Genomic DNA, 22286 nt, shown 5'->3' with positions numbered 1-22286 from the left:
CCTGCAAAAGGGTGTGCGGTCCGAGGGTGATATATGGTTTGGACTTTTATAACACATAATCAATTAACGTTTAATCAAAACACATCTTAATTCTCAAAACACAAGCCACATTACATAATTCACATAGCAGTCATCAAATTACAACGTACGATGAAGCGTGAAAAGATCAGTACAGGAAGAAAGGGTTCGAAAAATACGAGTTGTCACATCTTTCATACCTTTGAGATAGTTAAAGCATATGAGAGTCATTTTTCCTATTATTAATCTAATTCACACCTCTGTTCAAACAAGTCCAAGTTAATGACCTTGGTTTGACATTTTTATCCTTTTACTTTTGATTTTTTTCTCAAAAATTTCAATTTCCATGTCCAAATTAATGACCTTGGCTTCAAGTTCAACTTAATGACCTTGGTTTTATCTCTGTTGTACGATCCCAAACTTCACAAACCATTTTGATTAGCCCCCAACCAGTTGTACAATAATCATTAATCGGCTTTGAAGAAAATTTTAGTATTCCAACATTGGTAATAAAAAATAAGTTGGAAATAAAATCTTTCAGCTTTTTACAGCTTTATGTTAAAACACACTAAAAATATTTTTGAATTTTGAAAATAAAACTTGTAAACTTATGTACATACAGACATATTTTTGTGAGTTTGTACTTAGAGGATCATATCAGTTTCAGGTTCTCTGAGACATATCAGCAACACCATTAAGCTTTAATACATACTCAGTTTCAAACTATTCACGTTGATTATCAGTATTTTTTCTCCACTTAAGCTCAACTTGTTTTTATCTTAGGTCTTGCTTAATATGACACGCGTAGGTAATTTTAGAAAAAAATTAACTAGTGGTTCCCGTTTCACGACATAGTCCCGTATCCAGATATGCTCAAGAATATCATCATATAGGTGAATATATTCAGTTTACATCTGTAGGGGAATGCGAAAGCTTCAGTGCCTCAGGTTAGTATCACCGTACAGACAAAGAGTATGAAGTTCGACTTTTCAAAGTGATGTACCTCATAGGTATCCTTTTGAGCACACATTCTTATCTTTCGATAATCATTTAGCTTTTGAGTGTTTACGCTTTAAGTGTTGTTTATAAAGTATTATAGAAGTTCTAGGTTAACACCACCATGTAGACAAAAGAACTTGTATAATATCCCATATGTAAAACTAATATAAAGACCTAATATCTCAGTATCTTGGCAGTTCTGTCAAACGAGAATACGGTACCAAGACCATATGCCAATGAAATGTTACTCACACTTAGTTAATTGTTTCGTTATGTTTTTGTCATTTATGCAACCCTTTTGATTAACAGTGAGCCTATTGATACATCAATTAGTGAGATTATTATCCACTTTTATACTTTTCAATTCTTTATCATGTTCTGATAGTACACTGATGTACTATCATTTTCTCTGTTTTAGTAACAAAAACTCATTTATGTCTTTTTACTATTTTTGGCTTTTTGAAATTTTCACTGCTTTTGATTTTTCTCTCCCCCTAAAATTAATAACACATTTTAAATTTTCAGAAAGAAAAGGGAAACTAAAATCTAAAAACAATTTCCAATGTGGTTTACTTCTTTGAAGTTTCAAAAATCTCAGTACCCACCAAATCTGTGAGGACCGTTTTGGTGCTCCCGAATGCTCCGATCGGCTAATACGACTCCATATCTCGTGCGGAATCCTAGTATGAATGTGACATGCACAAGAACAAGCTAATTAAACTGGTTTCTATTGATGATTTGAAAGTACAGAACTGCGAAACCAAATGGACAGAGTTTCTCCTCTGTTCCACACAAAGTTATAAATGATAAGACTTGACCTCCTATTTATAGGAGTAACCCATTCGCATGAGTCTGTCTGGGACGGATGGGATGTCCAGTTCATGCTCATTGGCCATTCGTACGAACTGACATTAGCATTACAAATTCGTCTTGTCTAACCTATAAACCTATACAATTAGCTACGACTTGATACATTGACACTTATGAACATGGTTAACGGAAGCAATAGACATAATGCATTCACAGACTCCCCCTTGGATATTGCTGTAGTCAATCTTTATCGTAGCCAATCTTCATTATCTTCTGAGTCTTCAAAAATCTTTAACATATCTGAATAACAGACTCCCCCTTACTTCAGACTCCCTCTTAGCAATCTCCCCCTTATTTTAAGTAATCTGTATTTGACAATTTAGTTTCAGGATCATTTCCAAACTCTTCGAGCTTTCTGTTCATTTGGTATTGAATATTAAGCTCCCCCTATCAAACAACTTCCTGACTTACAAATCTCAATATTATATTTGACATTAGTGCACGATTATCTTTATAAATCCTCATAGATAATCAAGTTCAAATTAATGATCTTGACTATCCAATTATCTACCAAGTCTAAATTAATGACCTTGGTGACAACTACAAACTATTTTTAAGTTTTCATTTTAAAAATTCAAGTTACAAATCAATGAACTTGTTATTTTTCCATGAAATGTTCAGCATACTTAGATTTTGAAATTCAGCTTTCCAACATCGGTTGTCGAAACATAAAGTGAATCAAATCTTTTTGCATTTTAAAAACTTTATGCTAAAACACTCCAAAAATTTTCACACAAACTTCAATTGATTCAAGATACGAGATTAGTGTTTTAAGAACTAACTTTAACGCGTGTCCCACTTCAGAATATACTCCCGTATCAAGATTCCCAGATTCAGTTTTACAGGTGAATATACCTAAATGATAATCTGTCTCTGGGTTAGTGTGAGATCTTGAGAGCTCAGGTTAGAATTTCCGTTCAGACAAAGAGATGAAGGCTCGACTTAAAGGTGAGTTCCACTTAGGAATATTCTAAACATATGCACTTGATATTTCTTTTGATAATCTCAATTTTTATGCAGTGTAGGGGTTTAAGCGCGAAAGCATTATACAAGGTCTAGGCCATTGCTGATGCAAAATCAGAAGACCAAGTATAATACCCCAGATATCAATAAGTATAAAGACCTAATATCTAAGAATCAGGCAACCTCTCAAACGAAATTTCAGAATACTAAGTCCATATATCCGAGAGATGTTCCCCACGAAATAAGAAAGTTATTGAATTTATGTTTATATCTCGAAATCAATTTACTGAGTATGTAAAAACCTACCGGCATATCATCAGTGAGACCGTATATCACTTTTTAACTTTCCATTTCTTTAGCATGTACCTGTACGACAAAATCAATAACGCGGACCATTATGATAAGGTTGTGTGTGCTGAAATTCCTAACAAACTAAGACATCCCAAAATTGCATGAGATGGTTGTTAAGCACATGATTCACAATCCTTGCGGCAATTTATGATTAAGTAGTCCTTGTATGTAGGGTGATTCTAAAATTTGTCGTTTTCACTATCCTAGACAATTTAACGAACATACAACACAATGAGAAGATGCATATCCGTTGTATCGAAGGAGAGACACCGGGATAGAGGTGGACATACGAGGAAAAAACACTTGATAATAGAAGGGTGGTCCCATATAACCCAAGGCTTTTGATGATGTTTAACTGCCACATCAATGTTGAAGTTTGCTCAAGTATAAAATCTGTGAAATATCTTTTCAAATATGTTTATAAAGGACATGACAAACAGGTTATTCAAGTTGATCAAAGTGAGCCAGGGGTTGTTATTAATGAGATAAAGAGATTTCAAGATGCACGCTACATATCGCCCCTAGAGGCTCTGTGGCGCATGTTTTCCTTCTATCTTTCTCAAATCTTTCCTTCTGTTCTAGCCTTATAACTTCATCTCCCAAATAATCAGATGGTTAGATTTAGAGATAATGACATAATGTCTAATATTGTTGATAGGGAAAGGGATAAGAGAACCATGCTAACAACATTTTTTGAGAAAGATAGAATCGATGAAACAACAAGGGTATATTTGCATAAAGATTTTCCAAAACACTTCACGTGGAATGGAAGCACACCATTGGAATCGTCGTTTCGGTAAAAACAAAGAAGTCGTATCGTTTCCGCTAATCTAGCTGAAGGAGAAAGGTACTACTTACGCCTACATTTTTCAAATGTCAGAGGACCTACTTCTTTTGAACATCTTTACACAGTTAATGGTCAACGGTGTGAGACATTTACAAAAGTAGCTCTTGAGTTAGGCTTAATAGAAGAGGATGAATATCTATCACAAAGTCTCGAAGAAGTCTCTTTATTTCAGTTTCCCAATGCTCTTAAAAGGTTATTTGTTACCATAATGATTTTTTATTAACCTGGAGATATTCGAAAGTTATGGAATGACCACTTTGATTCACTGTCTGAAGATCATCGGTTACACTGTCAAAGTATTGAACAAGTTCAAAATATGGTTCTTATCGAAATTAGTGTCTTTCTACAATCGATGGGTAAAAATATCAATGAATTCAACCTTCCTAAGATAATAGATGATGTTAACTTACAGGATGTAGGTTATCATGAGTTACAAGAGGAGTATGGGATTGTTTTGGAACCTGAACACTTGAGTGCCAAAGATTCGTTTAATCCGGATCAAAAAAACATGTTTGATAAGATCATGATGCATGTTGATAATGATCTTCCACGCGTCTTCTTTATTGATGGTCCAGGTGGAACTGGAAAAACATTTTTGTACAATGCCTTGCTTCTTGAAATTCGGTCACGTGGTCTTATTGCTCTCGCAACAGCTTCATCAGGTGCTGCGGCTAATAATATGCCAGGAGGTAGAATGGCTCACTCGAGATTCAAGATTCCTATTAATCTTGAAAATAATTCATTGTGTAATATCAAAAAATAGAGTGGGGCCGCTAAACTAATTCGGTCTGCCAAAATAACCATATGGGATGAAGCGTCGATGGCTAAACGACAGGCGATAGAGGTAGTCGATCGTACATTCCAAGACATTATAGGTGTTAGTATCCTATTTGGTGGGAAGATAATGGTTGTGGGAGGTGACTTCAGACAGGTGTTGCTGCTTGGCACTCGAGCACAGATTGTAGACTTCAGCCTACGAATGTCACCTCTTTGGTCTTTGACTAAAAAGATGCGGTTGACCATAAATATGAGAGCGCTCAAAGATCCATGGTTTTCAGAATTTCTTTTAAGAGTTGGCGATGGAACTGAAGAACCAATCGAAGGAAACTATATCCGCATACCCGATGACATGACAATTTAGTGCCACAATAGAGAAAACTCTATAAAAGAATTGATCAACGCTATCTTTCCATCAATTGAAGATAATGTATATTCTTCAGAATATATAATCTCTAAAGAAATATTGTCCAATAAAAATGAGAGTTTTGACGAAATTAATAATCAAATGATTGACATTTTTCAAGGGGAAAACAGTTTTGACGAAGCTGAAGACGTTCAGCACAACTTCTATCTGGTCGAGTTCTTAAACTCGCTAAATGTTAGTGGTTTGCCGCCTCATAAGCTTCGTATAAAAATTGGATGCTCAATAATATTGTTACGGAATATCGATCCATCACATGGCCTGTGTAATGGCACGCGGTTGATATGTAAAGGTTTCATGCGAAATGTTATTGATGCGGAAATTGCAGTCGGTCAACATGCCGGAAAAAGAGTTTTTATGCCAAGAATCCCTCTAGCCCTTTCTGAAGATGACATGTTCCCATTCAAGCTGAAAAGAAAACAATTTCCAATTCGATTTAGCTTTTCCATAACGATTAATAAAGTTCAAGGTCAAACAATTCTGCACCTTGGTATTTATCTACCGGATTCTGTATTTTCACATCGACAACTTTATGTGGCATTATCAAGAGGGATTTCAAGACAAAATATGAAGGTGTTGGTACATCTCGCCAAAGTTTTTATACAACGCGGAGTTTACACATCAAATATTGTCTACAAGGAAGTGTTCATGTGTCGAAATCTGGTACAGTAGAGGAGAAGATACAAGAAATTCATGAGCGAACGGATGTATTGCTAAAACAGGAAGAGACACAAGAGACTCTTCGTATTTTGTTTTTGGTGTTTTGTCCAACTACTTGCTTGTTTTGTACTTTTCTTGTTTTTAATTACATCTACTTCCTTTTTTTGTACTCTTCTTGTAGATAGATCACGCCGAAGCTACAACGAAAAAAATTAACAAAAGTATATCACTAAAGAATCGATAAAATAACAGAAAAATAGTGCCATAACAAAAGTATATCACTAAAGAATCGATAAAATAACAGAAAAACTAGTGCCAACGTATCACGAATAAGAAAACTAAATTAAGTACTATACAATATATCACGGGACGACTGATAAACTAACAGTAAACGAGTATCCTATTGTAAATCGCCACTCCCGCTGCATCACGCGGTAAATGACTAGTATAGTATAGATTATATTTAATCTAACAAGACCTAGTCAAACAAATTGAAACACATAGAGACCAGAAAACAAAAACCCTGAAAAGAGATGTTACGATTCTAGTTTAAACAAAAGGTTCTAAATATTCGCAAAAGTTTAGCAAGCCATAAAGCTGATTCTATATCCCATACATGCAAATTGGAACAAATCATCTAGACCAAACCCAAATACCCATTACAATTGTTGTTCACTAATCTTCAAAAGCAACAAATATAGATTTTCTTGCTAGATCAACATCCCCACCGGTTTTAGTTCCCTCCAAACCAGATTGAACTCTTGTTTCCTCAGTCATCCTCACTTGGAGACTCAAAATAAGTATATCATGCAGCTCCCTCATCTTTAAACATTCTTAGGCACAACTCGCTAGTAGCTATCATTTAGCAACAAATGACTGTCTTAGTTTCTTTGGATTCATTGTGTCTGCTTGGGTTTTTGATCTCATCATTGCCACAAACTCGTCATAGTTGATTCGGCCATCCTGCAAAGTTTATAATCATTTAGATTCAAATAGTAATACAGATATCCTTTTTATTAAAAATGGGTCAATTTATGTTATAATATTGAGAAATTAGCTTAAAAGAAAATTCATCAGATGAATAGAAAGTATCCCAACATTTAGTTAGTTTTAACTCATAAAATATGCTTTAGCATTTTATTTAAAAAAGAAACATAGTATTATTAAAAAATAAGATCCTTGTAATAACTTTTTGCACACTAATCATTTGTTAAAAATATTAAAAATTTGGAGAACACATATATGTTAATCAACCTGACAATAATCATGATTTGGACACCAATCATGTTTTGCCTCATCTATGTATGTTAATTCTATATATACTCTAGTTGTATCCTTCAAACATAGGTTAGACCATATAACATTTAGTACTTACATGATCAGAATCAACTTCAGATATAACCTCCTTTATGTCCCTATCATCATTCATACCATAATCACGGAGAGCTTGTTCTAGTTCTTCTATAGTAATGTACCTGAGAACAAACAAGCTAGCTGTTAAAAACTAGGAACCACTATTTTTATTGATGTCAAACGTGAACTATCAGGGGTATACATACCCACTGTTATCTTTATCAAAATACTGGAATGCAGTGTACAGATGGTCTTCTCTATCCATTCTATTCAAATGCATTGTTGCGGTTATGAACTCTTCGTAATCTATGGTTCCATTTCCATCTGCATCAGCCTGTTAAGTTTGTTTTTCAGTGAATGAGATATAGTTTGGTTCCCAAAAGTTACAGAAAGCACGCTAATTAATATGATCATCTTACAGCTTCCATCAACTGTTTGACTTCATTTTCCGTTAGTCTTGTCCCTTGCTTGGATAGTCCATGTTTCAGTTCCTCAAGTGTTATTGTTCCACTGTTATCAGAATCCATACCTTTGAACATTTGCTTCAGTCCCATGATTTCTTCCTCAGAAAGGCATCCTGCAATGACCTGTTCAGTCCAAAAACAATCTGAAAATCAGATAACTTATCCCTCAAGTTATTTAAGAAGAGAATTTTCATCCCTTGTTCTATACATGATCATACATAGATATAAGATATGTGTGACATAAAAGATCTAGTAGGTACCCGAAGTGCAACTTTCTTAAAGTTATTCATGGCTTTAAACTGTTTTAGCCTGCCAAGGACCGCATTATCAAGTGGTGTATCGGGTGCTTCTCCATCTTCTTTAATCCACGGATGCGCTGATAAACATAGAAAAAAGACATTGAAGATAACATTTATCAAAGCATCGGTATTTAATATGATTTAGCTGTAATCTTCATGCAATAACAGTGTTCCCTCATTGCATAATATGCATACTGTACCATTATTTTTTTTGTCAAATTACTATATAATTTTCCATTTCATATTAGTACTTACAAAGAACTTGATGAGCTGTTAACCTTTGCTTGGGATCTGAAGTCAACATCTTCTTTACAAGATCTTTGGCCTGATGAGATATGGAAGGCCACGGATCACTCGTGAAATCGATGTGCCCTTTTAAGATTGCATTGAATATCCCGTGCTCAGATTCTGTACCACCACATGTATTTCTTATGAGTTTCATTATGTTATTAATCTTTCTAGGTTAAATGAATCAAGAAACCCTGAAAATTATCACCTGCCCAGAAAGGTGGAACTCCACTCAGAAGAATATATAGCATGACCCCAATACTCCATATATCAACTTCTGGTCCGTATTTTCTCTTCAAGACTTCGGGTGCAATATAATAGGCACTTCCCACAATATCTTTGAACACTTCACCTGCATCAAGAAACAAAGCATGAACATTGATTTTCAGCAAGTAGTATCTTTTGTTAAGTTGTTTGTAAAAACGTTCACATTTTATACACGTAAAATATGGTGATCTTTATTTCACAATTAGTAGGAAAGGCCTGTAATAGCTGATTAGTTTCACACATGAATGTTAACATTGGCAACTTAACAAAGATATTAGTTTGTATAGTATGTGGATATGCTGGATCAACAAACAAATGGGATTTTTTTTTCATACAACGAGGATACTTGATTCACTAAAGCTACTGAAGACGCCCAGGGTGATGTCATATATGATGATAATGGATGGCACAGTTCATAAAAGATTTAGAGCTTGTTGTCTATTATGGTTTTTTGTTTTTTCGTATGTTGTTTTGTGATATAATTATCTAGGTGGGCTTCATTGACATGTAATGATTATTGGGTGTTATGTGTCATTGTGCTTTGATGCTTTCCACCCTCGGGGCATGTCCTTCGAAGGGGCGAGTGCATTATTTGTCATGTAATTTTCTTATTATATTTAGTCTACATTCTCCCCTACACAAAAGATACGAATAACGTGTGGATTATATCTTGTGATGTGTATAAATCAGATTAGGGTTCAGATAAACCGAAAAAGAGAGAATTTATGTGAGATTAACCTTGTTTGTAGAACACAGACAGGCCAAAGTCCGTAGCTTTAAGGGGAGCATTTTCATCCTTATTCAAAAGGAGAAAATTTTCAGGCTTTAGATCTCTATGAATAACACCCATGGAATGGCAGGTATGAACTATTTGTACAATGGTCCTTAGCAACGATGCCGCAGCCCTCTCCGTGTAATGGCCCTTAGCGATGATTCGATCAAACAACTCTCCACCAGCACACAACTCCATCACCAAATGTACCGAATGTTTATCCTCAAATGCCCCCTTTAACTCGACAATATTCGGCTGGCCAGCCAAATGATGCATGATTTGTACTTCCCTCCTCACATCCTCAATGTCCTCTTTATTGGCAAGTTTCCTCTTTGCAATGGTTTTGCATGCAAACTGGTTTCCAGTCTTCTTGCAAGTGCACAAATGGGTGACACCAAATTGACCCCTACCAAGCTCTTTGCCTATGGTGTAAAGGGTCCGAACATCTTCCATGGGACGCCCCAAAACCGTTCCGATAGGCGATTGCTTGCCGTTCTTTGCAGGTTGAGCCGTAGGGACCTTTTCAGGAGGCGTTGTGGTTGTATTCTCCTCATGTGGTTTGTCTCCTTTTAAGGACTTTTGAGCTTCAGGTTCTGCATCTTGTGGTTGAACTTGGGAACAACAGTTCCCCATTGGGAGGGAGGGGGAATAGAGAGCAACAACACGAATGGGTCTTTGGGTGATTGATCTAACCGAAGGTTTAGGGAGTTAGAAAGGAAATGTAGAGAGAGAGAGAGAAAGAGAAAGAGAAAGAGAAAGAGAAAAGATAGATATGAGAGAAAATTTTGGATGCTTATTGGAGAGGGATTGTAGGAATGGAGATGGTGGATTCACTTTTCCTTCGTTGACCACACCTTGAACAACTCTTATATTTGTTACATCTGTCTATCCTTTTTTGGGACATACATTCCTTAGGGTTCAGAGGTAATCTAGCCTAACGTATTTCTTTTCCCTTTAACCTTTGATGTATGATTAAATTTATATCATTTCATAGTTTACTTTAAACAATTTATTATGTCAAGGACAAGTAGTTCGTGGCAAGGTCACTTTTAATAGTGTTTTGATTTCTACTTTCAAGGGTTTAATTACATGTTTTAAGTTGGCTAAACCAACTCATATGTGCCAAAATATGTAGAGTAAACTTGCAACAAAATACCTAGTAAATGACACCGCCTGTCAACATTCGTTAAAAAAGACACCATCTGAAAAAGTGGTATAAAGATAAAGGACAAAACTTGTAATTTTTCCAATAATTTAATGAGTTTTTATTTAGAGTAAATTGTTGTTTTGATCCCTATAATTCATACCACATTGCTATATTTTACAAATATGAAAACTCTTGCAAATAACACACCAACGTTTTAATTTATTTCAATTTAAGTCTATCAGACTAACTCCGTCCACGTTGATGTTAAATCCAGGTCATATGAGAAGCATGTGATGGGCGTGTTTCGTAATTAACCACCTCAACTGAAAGAAAACAAAGTTATTTAACTCATGTCATAAACTGCAGTGAATAGATCAAACTCTTATAAACCGCATTGGATGTGAATATGTTAAAATGCAGTGAATGTGAATCTGGTGGTAGTACCTTCGAAATTAGATAATAAAGGAGGAACCATGCCCAGTGGCCAGCAACAATGACGGATAGTCCCGCCCTCTTGCGAGAGGTCACCGGTTCGATCATGAGGAGCGCCCGAGTTTTTTATTACAGTGCATTTACTCCGGATAGTGTCTGCTATTGCGGAGGGTGCAACTCCTGTCAAGTGGCAGGGGGCTGGAAATTTTCTCGGGGAACGCCTAGCCAAACTCTAATGCACCGAGCGCGGGCCCGGTTAAGACAACGTAACCCTTGGTTGCGGGAGTGGGGCGGTGGTAGCTACCAATATGGTAGTGAGCGGCCTTGCCGTCTGTTGTGAAAGTCGCCGTTCAAAAAAAAAAGATAATAAAGGAGGGATTGTATTAGATAATAATTATCCATGAATTTTATGTTATAAAACTCACTATATATTTCATTTAGCTAAAATTAGCGTGTGTGATCGTTGTCATTTCCAACAAGTTTTTATTGGTTTCTTATATTTGATATATTCCCAAAAGGAGAAAGGATCGAGTGTTAGAAAATAAAAACCAAAATTTCAAATTACTTACTTAATTTTGACAACTAATCCATTAAACTACTTAGACTTTAGGGTAAATTACACTTTATGTTTATATTGAATTGCAACGGATACTCTTTAACTTTAATAATTACAGTCACAGTCCTTTCTTTGTTAAAACCATTACACTTAGGTCCTTTGACACTAACCTGGTTAAAATTTTCAATTAAGTCCTATCATATATAGGTAGTTTAGTCTTTTTACACTACTACAAAAATCATTTGTCTAGGCGGTGAAAAAGAGGGTTATGGGCGGTTTTGTGACCGCTTAAACAAACATCGCAGGAAAAAATATTTGATAAATTTGAGTTGTTAACAACTTGCCCAAAAAAAAAAAAAAACAAATTCCGCCCAAAAAATGTGTTATTAGTTTTCAAAATTTGTGATTTTGGACGGTGGCTCAATGTCTCCCAACCGCTCAGAGTGTATAATGCACATGTAAGCTAGTGAGCTAAAAAAATAGCGAGCTCAAAAAATGGAAGCTTTATGTAATGTAAAATAAGAAATAATACCTACAAAAATAATAGCAAAGCAATAATAACTAAAAACCAGCAATTCATAAAACCAAATTCAAAATACCTTCTGATTACATGATAACTTGCAAAGTTTACCAAACTTGTTCAAATAACCATACCAACCTAACCTAGGTGCTATCAATGTTCAATACATTTTAAAAACCGTGTCATGATGTTTACAACCAACTTGTCGATTCCTCTTGTGTGGCAGTTGTTGCCTCGGTCCAAATCTAAAAAAAATTAAATAACCAAAGTGAGATAAATTAGTTAAGATAAATCAATTAACCCGAAGCTTGAAAAGTAAACACAAAACCGAAATGATACAACCATAAATTCAATTAACCCTAACAACATGCTTAAGTTAAAATATAATAAAGTCTCAATGTAATATTTACACCGTTTGGAAAAAGAAATCGCTTCCATAAAACAAACTGGAATATATACCAAATCACCATGTATCCACACTCCCAAAACCCGTCGTGTTGCATACACTACATTAAATATTAAATAAAAAAATCAATTAATAAGATAATCACGTAATTTTATAAAATACAAGAGAAATAGTCCTTATAATATTGATAACATACTTGAACCATGGTCCAAGTAAGTCCAGTTTCAAAACAAGATTCTATTGCTTTTGAAAGAGGATAATCTTCTTTATTCTTTTTAGCCTTAACCGAAGTCGAATCCAAAATCCAAACACTTCGTTCCTTAAGAGAAACGATAAACAAAACCCAATAGGCGCTGAAAAAAAGGAAGTTATAAAAAAATAGTACTAAAATAAAGAAATTTAACTTATATACACTAAAAAACAATAATATGTATTACCTGAAAAAAAATGGTGTAAGAAAAAATGTTGTGCCCTTATGAAGTTTATAGACACTTAGCAAGTGTTCTTTTACATTTGCAAAATTTGTCTCGCACTCTTTCCCGATTATTTTGTGGATATTGAAGTAGCTAACTTTAGGTTCTTGGGGAGCTATCTTTTTAGATAGTAGGTCATATAAATATCTGATATCAAGTAAGAAAAAGGTTAACAATTCAAGTATACTTAAAAATAATATTGTTGCACGAGATAAAAATAGTAATAAAAAAACTTACACTTGACACCAATGTAAAAAGCTAGGCTCAAGCCAGCTGTTCGCCAAAAAATGTAGCATCCCCTCACATTCAACGGATTCAACTTGGATGTCGAACGGGGTTTTGGGGTACATCTCCTCAAGCACGTTAAACTCAAGGCTCATCTCGCCATTAAAGATATCTTTTAATCGTGCAGCCAATGATCTAATGATTTCAGGCCGCTCATTTTCTATCTTTGACAAGGCATTTTATATTTTTTGTTCGGCAGTGGGAATAACAATTCACATTCAACATCCTCCTACAAAATGAGACAACATTTTTAAAACCGACATTATATATAAAACAATGTATTAATATAAGTACCTCTATAGGTGGATAATGAATATGGGATCCACCAACATCACTCGCGCCACGGATACTAGGGCTCGAATCCACCCCTCTATAATCGCAAACCACCCCTAACCTTTGAGTGGTAGACACGCCTGTTTGACTTTGTTGTCTAGCACCTTGAAATAATCCTCCCTTTTTGTGCGTCCTTTAATCAACATTTAACCACAAGTATTAAATCCAAAAACTCATTATATATTTATCTATAAAATAATATAATATTACCTATAATATTAGAAACATTACGTAATCGCCCTCCATGTTCCGGTCCAAGTAGCCTACTTAGTGGATCCTCCACCCCGGAAAAATAACTGCCATCTGCCTTCATTTCTATTTCGTATTCGGACTATGTAATATATACAATTGTTAAGAAGTTTGACTTTAACACATATATATAAGAATATACATTCACTTACTAGTTTAATAGACTCTACTCGCGCATCTTTTGCAAGTTCATCCTTCTTAGTTTTCTTGTTTTGTTTGGCTATAGCCGAAATCCACCTTTTAGAGTGCTAGTCTTGAATAGTTTTGAGGTGTTTATACACCGGCACAAGTTGAGACCATATGAGCGGAACAAGTGGCTCCAAAGCCGCATACCCGGAACGTCCTAAGCAAGTATGGAATACATTCTTCTTGGCACTTTTTGTCGCGTTTTCACTTTTTTTCTTCACATAAATAAACAAATTGTAATGCATCAATAGTTATAAACATATAACAATAGCATACATAATAATAATATAACTAAAAATTCTCATATACCATAAATTCCTTGCTACTCCTTTGGGCAACGAAGTTTTCCCAATGTTATGATTCGAGATTCTTATATGTCTTGAAAGGAGTTTTATTCTTCCTTACATAGCTTGTTGTAAGATAACTTCGCCAATTTGGATGATGCTTTTTTTTTGCATTTTAAAGTGTCGCTTCTTTGGGCGCAATGCTATTAACTTTCCATAGTTCCTTGCATATTCATAAAACAAAAAAGTTTAACAAATATTATTCATGTTTCTATAAAATTACAAACAAAAATATATAATACCTAAATATCCTTCCATAAATGTTCCCATTTTTGTTCTTCAAATTTATCTTGCGGAATATGGCAAGAAAATTCGGCTTTTAGCTTCACTCCTAACCATGAAAAATAATCAGTCACATTCTTGCCAATCGGTTGATTATCATGGTTAAACTCAATTGTATAGTCATAGTCTTTCTTTGAGAAAGTCGCAGGCCCACGTTTCCCTCTCCCAAGTTTAGAAATTTTACACACTAAAATAAAATTAAAAAAAAAACAAATTAACAAACACCATATGAAAACATTAAACAATATGACCCACAGAGGATCATCACCTCATAAAAAACAGTAAACAATATGATCCAAATCAGTAGATGACATAGAAAGTCTCAACTAAGAACCTAATATATATATATATATATGTTAGTGCATGCATCTGTCGACTTCGTCTTGTATCGAGTCTTATTCTAGATTGTTTAGATCAGGGCACTTTGTACGAGAAAATCGAAAGTTTAAGGTTGTATTAAAGTGATTTCGCTTGAATGAGTGATTTCGCTTGAAATGACCTTGGTCACTTTCAAGCGGAATCAACATGCTGGTGATTTCGCTTGAAGCTGTTTCAAGCGAAATCAGAGTCCTATATATAGCATGTCGAGCGGAATCATTTGTAACAGTTGCTGAAATTCATACCGAGGTGCTGCCGGTTTGAATTCTGGTTGTAATCATTGTTATATTAACCAATGGTGTGTTTAAAGTGAAATACAAGCTGTTTCTAAGTCAGTTTCTTAGTTTCCGCCTCTGAAATTGATCAAAACTCCTCTGAGCGACTCGTTCGGGTCAAATACACGATCCTACAATCGGTATTAGAGCTCAGGAGGAGGAGTTCTGCAGATTATAGCCTAAATTCACTGTTTTTCTGTCTTCTACACCTTCTTTCTTGAATTGAACAAATTTTCACGGTTAAAATCAGCTGAATTTCTCACAGATTGTGTAAAACTACATATTAACAAAGCCTTGAAAGAATCGGTTTAAAATTCGGATTAAAAATGGTAAAAATGGACCTTCCAAGTGATTCTGCTTGAATGGACAAGTTCTGATTCCGCTTGAATTAGCCTGTTTCCGCTTCAAAGACATTATTCCGCTTGAAAAGTTTCAAGCGAAATCTGTGATATCGCTCCAATCTGATTCCGCTTGAAAGGTTGCTAGTGATTCCGCTCCAAAGGGTACTCTTGGTTATTTCGCTTGAAATTGCAACCGTTATTCCGCTTGAAATTGTAGACTGGAGATTTCGCTTGATGTTTGATTTCGCTCGAAGTTGTCTGATTTTGAAAAACGTGCTACCAAATCATGAGTGAAGAATTCTACAACGCGTTCGCCACATCTCCGACTACTCCGGCTGTCATTGCTCAAAACATGAATTTGGAAAACGAGACCGGAACTACGCAAAAACCCCCGAAACTAATGAGCATTGAGGAGTATTACGGATGGAAAGATAGGTTTGAAAACTGGGTTCAAGCTAACCATCTGAGATCATGGGAGTGTATTCTGAAGAAATATGTTCTACCACTTACTGATCTGCAAGTTGAAAAAACAATTTCTGAATTCTCTGACACAGAACGTGACATGTACAAAGCTGAAAAAATTATAATCAGTCTACTTCAGCAAGCTATCAAAGAAGACATCTTCGTATTGCTTCAGCACGACAAAACATCAAAATCAATTTGGGATGCTCTTAAAGTCAAGTTTGAGGGTAGTGAGAATATGATAAAAAGCAAAGATCGTGAAGAATAGGTCGACAAGTTAGCTGATGCTTTACCGCAAAAAGAGTGGGGTACTTACTTGATGATCTTGAAGAACACTGGAGTTTATGATGGTTTGACGATTTCTCAGTTTATCGAGAAGATTGAGGGTCAAGATCTGGAACAGCAAAAGATTGCGTGGATGAATAATCCGTGTGGTCAACAAGATGTGAAAATGTACTACAAAGGCACTGTTCCAGAAGTTGAAAGAAGCCCGAAGATTCAAACTGCTTTTAATGCTGGCAATTCATCAGAAAATGTTGATCAGGGTTCTAACAACAGCAGTGGATTCTCTTCATATCCAAGTGTTAATCCTAAAGATACAACATTAAGCTTTCAACATCAAAGTTCTAAAAATGGAAATGGTTATATGATACAATGCAACATTGCTTTGAATCTTCCTGATGGTCAAAGTTTCTCTGAAGAAGTTGCGAAAGATCACATGGCATTACTTGGTTCCGTGCTACTATCCTATGAAGGTTTGGTTACAGGGCGGATCGGGAATCCTATGCTAACAAAGGAGGATTACGATCAGATAGACGCTGAAGAAATGGAGCTCATGGACATCAAATGGTGTCTAGCTAGTGTCCTAAGAAGAGCTGAGAAATTCAAATTGATTACTGGAAGAAATGACTTTCTTGATGCACATGTTTCTACTTTAGGTTTTGATAAATCTAAAGTTACTTGTTTTCGATGCAGGGAGAAAGGTCATTTCAAGAGGGAATGCAAGAACAGAGAAGCAAGTGAAGCAAAGAATCCATTCGGAAAAGACGACTATTACCGGAAAGCCATTTATTAACAAGTTGGTCAACAACAACAACAAGAACCACAGGTGGCTCATGGTAGAAAAGTGATAGAGGATTCAAAGAGAGCATGTTTGGTAAATAAAGATAATTTTAGCTGGAGCAAATACATTTCATCTGACAGCAAAGCATGCTTAATCAATCAGGATGATGAAAGATTACCTGAAGGCTTTAGCTGGGATATGTTTACAGATGAGAAAGGAGAGTTTAAAGCTTTCATTGCTAAGATTGTGAAAGAACCAGATATCTTTACTGAATGGATGAAATCTATTGGTGTTACTGTGAAGAATGAAGATGAAAAATTAGTTTCATCAGAAGAATGCTCACAAAGTTCAGATGAAAATTCAGAAAGAGAAGCTGTTTTTGATCAAACACCATCTGATTCTGGTTCTTCGGATGATAATTCTGAAAAGTCAATTGAGTTCGATCAATCACCAACTGATGACAGTAGTGATGATGAGCAAGAAAAACATATAAATGTTGCAAAATCTCATCTCTCTCCTGAAAGTTTTCATTTTTTTTGCAGATCGTTGGGAGAAGCTGAAGGAGAAACGAGCAGCAAAAGAACAAAAGTAGATGAAGTCTGAAAGTGTTGCTAAAAAAGATGAGACTGTTCAAAAAGATGAAATTGAATGTGTTGCTGAGGAAATTGCTGAAACTGAGCTGGTAACTAAAGCAGAAAAGGTGGTTGAAGTTGAGAAAATCATCGAAGTAGAGAAGATTGTGGAAGTCATCAAGCCTTGTTCAAAATGTTTAGAACCATGCAAAGATTGTGCAGCAAAAGATGAAAAGCTGGCTGAGTATGAGAAGATGAAGGAACAATTACTGTTCAATCTCAACTACGTGAAGGAATCTTATGATGTGATGAACAGAACAGTAACTAGTCTTTAAAAGACAAACTCTGAAAGAGAAAATGCCTTGACGATGATGAATGCAACCATGATGACGAAGCAAAAAGCTATTAATTTCTACATCGAAGAAAGTGCAAAGTGGAAGCAAGAGTTGGAAATCGAGAAAATTGAGAATGAGAGGATCAGATGATTATTACAGAGTTACTCTAGTTCTGATTATCTTATTGATAGAATTTATCCAACTGTTGCAGGTTTCAAAGCTTTTCAGGATGAGAAGCCAAAGAAAAAAGATACTGGTAAGAAACCGACTGTTAGCTATAACAACTGTCCGCCTCCGATCTAGGAAGGTTATTCTCCCAGAAAACCAAATGAGGAGCAAGTTGAAAAGGCAGTCAATATAAAGTTAAAAACCGATACAACTAATGAATTACCAGAAAACATTGATGTAACTTTCACATCGTCTGACACTGATCATGAGTCTGAGTTAATAAAAAAGGTGGTCGATTAGGTGTTGGATACTGATGAGGAGTCTGAGTCAAAGTCTGAGTCTGGAGGGTCAAGTTCGTCAGTCAACAGTTCAAAACCGATGGTTAAAAGACCTTACAGTAAAGAGTTTTTGTTATCAAAATCAAATTTTAATGATGAAACATTCGAAGTAGCATATACTTTGAATGATTCTGACAAATTATATTCCGACAAAGAATTTCCAATAAGAATTGTTTGATTTGAAATGATCAAAAAGGTTTTCAAAATAACAGAAATTAATATTTCTGAAATAAAAGATTTAAATCTTACTGGAAAACCTAAAAAATACACTTCAAGAGTTCAACAACGATTAAACAAGAAAAAAGGTTACAATTCTGGTTCTGGTTTTCAAAAGAAACCAAACCATAATGGTAATTTCAAAAAGAAAGGTTTAGGTTTTATTCCACCAGAAAATTATAAAAATGAGAAAAATTCTAAAACAAAAACAGAATTTGTTTCAGGTGGAAGTGCTGAGGATGAACAGAAGAAACCATTCTGGAAACAATCAAACCAGGAGTTTCTTGATGAGAAGAAAAGGAAAGGAACTGGAGTATTTCATCCAAAGGAGACTCGAACTTGTTTCAAATGCAATGAAGTTGGTCACATTGCATCAACTTGTTCTCAAACGTCAAAACCAAAACAGGAAGTATCTGAAAAACTGAAAGAAAAAGTTGTTGATGTTGAACCACCAACTGAAAAAATCAAAATTTTTGAAAATTCGACTTATGAAGTTGGTGAGAGTTCAAAGAAACATTTTTACAAAAAGAAAGCCAAGGACAATCAAATGTGGGTTGTCAAGAAGTGTGATGTAAAAGTCGGCAATGAACCTGATTCCACAAAATCAGAGGAGCCACAGGTTGAGGTTAAAAAGGTAAACTCAGTACCTCCGATGGATGATGAGAACTTTCCACCATTGAGGACTGAAAATTTTAAATCAAAAGTTGGTAAAGTTGAGATATCAAATCAATTCTATTCTGAAAAGAAAGAATTTGATGTCGATAAATAGTTTAATGGAAGTAAAAGATTTTTGGAAAAATGGTTGATAGAAAGGTGAAAGGGGTAAAAGAGTTTTATGAAACAAAGAAAGCAACATATACCCTGACTGAAAGTGAACTTGATAAGCTAACATCCAAGCTTGCTGAGGCTTGGATGTCTGTGTTTAATATGTGAAAACCGGATTATGCCGGAGATCCCAAGTTTGTAATCGCGGATCAGGAATCGACATCATTCTTGTTAAAATTGTGTTTTTGAAAAAATATTTTAAAATTGTTGAGATTTTTTTTTACAGGTGATGGACTATGCCGGAGCTTCCAGGTTGGTAAGTGTGAAGCAGGAATCGGCATCTTTATTGGTAACATGTATCTGTGTAGATGTGATATTCCCACAAGTGGTAACTCAAGGACATTAAGTTGTACATGATTTATCTTACAATTGGTATAGGTTTGGATAAAATTGAACAAGATGATGAACCCAACCCTACAAGTGGTAAAAACAAACTTATTTTCTGGAAAAATCATTTTGATTAAAACAAACTTAAGTGTTTTGAAATCTTAATGAGAAAATAGTTTGTTGATAGGGGAAGTTCTGATTGTTTATGCCTAGTGGATGGCGAATTGAAGCGATTTGATATCGGTTGTCAACTTTCTGTACAGTTTATTTTCAAATTTCTTAAATGTGTTTGTATTTTAGGGGGAGTAAAAATTTCAGAAAATCCAAAAACATTAGAAAATTTGAAAAAGCCAAAAACATGATAAAATTCAAAAATGAGTTTTGTTGAGAAAAGAGGAAATGATAGTACATCAGTGGACTGTCACAACATGCTAAAGAAATGGAAAGTTAAAAATGTGATAAATAATCTCACTGCGGATATGCCAGTAAGTTTTTGCACATTTAGTAGATTGTGACGAGATATAAACCTAAATTTCAAACTTGCTTATATCGTGGGTAACAATTTCTTGGATATATGGGTAACCCCCGAAATCTTGTTTGAAAGGTCCCTCTTTCTGAGATATTAGGTCTTTATACTTAGTGATATCTGGGGTATTATTCCGGGACTTCTGCTGAATGGAAACTCTGACCTAGTCCCCGTATAATACTTTCTGCAAATGCTTGAATCATAGCACAACCCTCAGCATAAAAAATGATGAAACATTGAAAAATGCTAATCATGTGCTGTTGAAGAAAAGATCCTCTAAAGGAGACACACCTAAAGTCGAGCCGTCATCTCTCTGCTGAACGGAAGTTCTGACCTGAGCTCTCACGGTTTCGCATCTAACCCTTTTACAGATATCATCTGTGGTATACTCACCTGTAAGACTGAATATTGGGATCTGGATACGGGAGTATATTCAAGTGGTGGGACAAGCGAATAAGTTTAAGTGCTTAAGACATTAATTTCGTATCTCGGAACAATTGAACTCTGTGTGAAAATTTAAATGGACCAACATACTGACAATCTAAGTGAATTGTTTAGAACTTAAAATGAAAAGTAGCTTAATGGTGTTGGTGATTTGTTTCAAAAACTGATATGATCCTCTTACACAAGCTCACAAAAATATTGTCTGTAAATATTTCTTTATTGCATTTCTTTACAATCAAAAATCCAAAAAGATTTTAGTGTGTTTTAGCATAAAATTTTGAAAAATTCAAAAAGATTTTTGATAACTGGTGTTGAAAAGCTGATTTTCAAAATTCCAAGTGCTAAACATGATTACATTTTTATGAGGGGGAGTCTGTGTTTGAAAACAAATGTGTTTTGTTCAAATTTACAAGTGATTCATCAGGAATCTAATTAAATTTGAGGGGGAGTCTGAATATCTAGATTTGAAATGTTTAAATGTGTAAAATTTTACTTTGAGGAAGAGATTGTGCAGGAGTAAGTCTGAGCCAGGTGACGATTCTGAGCCGGATGAGAGCCAGGGCACGATCTTGGAACAACATTAGTAGAGACAGGTTGATCGATCCTGAGAAGCTTGTGTTTAGAGAGCCAGGTTTCCGATACCTGAGGACTCTATGGACAAAGTTTGAGCCAGGCAACGATTTTAAACCTGTGAAAGCCAGATTACGATCCTAAAACAGATGATGCTGATGAACTTAAGGAATGCCAGCACATTGTTAAGGGGAGTCTGTTAATGCTGATAGACAGAGTAAAGCCCAAAGACTGATAAAGATTGAAGATGTGAAGACTCGACACGAAAGACTCATCAACATCTGAGGGGGAGTCTGTTAGTGCATGCATCTGTCGACTTCGTCTTGTATCGAGTCTTATTCTAGATTGTTTAGATCAGGGCACGTTGTACGAGAAAATCGAAAGTTTAAGGTTGTATTAAGGTGATTTCGCTTGAATGAGTGATTTCGCTTGAAATGACCTTGGTCGCTTTCAAGCGGAATCAGCATGCTGGTGATTTCGCTTCAAGTTGTTTCAAGCGAAATCAGAGTCCTATATATAGCATGTCGAGCGGAATCATTTGTAACAGTTGCTGAAATTCATACCGAGGTGCTGCCGGTTTGAATTCTGGTTGTAATCATTGTTATATTAATCAGAAGTGTGTTTAAAGTGAAATACAAGCTGTTTCTAAGTCAGTTTCTTAGTTTCCGCCTCTGAAACTGATCAAAACTCCTCTAAACGACTCGTTCGGGTCAAATACACGATCCTACAATATATATATAACCCACATGAGATACGCATAAACCACTCAAAAGTATATTGAATCTGATATGAGGGCCACACATGGAATTATATATATCTAGCAAAATCCAGCATATATCCAACATAATAACGAATTGTATTCAAAATTTTGCCTAATATAA

At 35.3% G+C, this 22286-nt stretch overlaps 2 protein-coding genes across 2 annotated transcripts; one reads left to right on the top strand and one right to left on the bottom strand.

Annotated features, from left to right (window-relative positions):
- The first annotated feature begins 5333 nt into the window (after window positions 1–5333).
- LOC110944953 (ATP-dependent DNA helicase PIF1-like) lies at window positions 5334–5921 on the top strand. The gene has a single exon (XM_022186596.1). It carries the CDS (start codon window positions 5334–5336, stop codon window positions 5919–5921), a length of 588 nt encoding a protein of 195 aa, XP_022042288.1.
- A 495-nt stretch (window positions 5922–6416) lies between these two features.
- Window positions 6417–10016, bottom strand: LOC110865793 (calcium-dependent protein kinase 34). The gene is made up of 8 exons (XM_022115117.2): window positions 9319–10016; window positions 8522–8665; window positions 8281–8433; window positions 7987–8102; window positions 7682–7849; window positions 7469–7596; window positions 7285–7384; window positions 6417–6872 (listed from the first exon to the last, which is right to left on the bottom strand). Exons 1-8 carry the CDS (start codon window positions 9983–9985, stop codon window positions 6768–6770), a joined length of 1581 nt encoding a protein of 526 aa, XP_021970809.1. The 5' UTR covers window positions 9986–10016; the 3' UTR covers window positions 6417–6767.
- Window positions 10017–22286: the final 12270 nt, after the last annotated feature.

The sequence above is a fragment of the Helianthus annuus genome, chromosome 6 (assembly GCF_002127325.2).
Source record: "Helianthus annuus cultivar XRQ/B chromosome 6, HanXRQr2.0-SUNRISE, whole genome shotgun sequence".
Lineage (NCBI taxonomy): Eukaryota > Viridiplantae > Streptophyta > Magnoliopsida > Asterales > Asteraceae > Helianthus > Helianthus annuus.
Note: the sequence above shows the minus strand (reverse complement) of the source record. Positions and strands in the feature narration are given on the sequence as shown.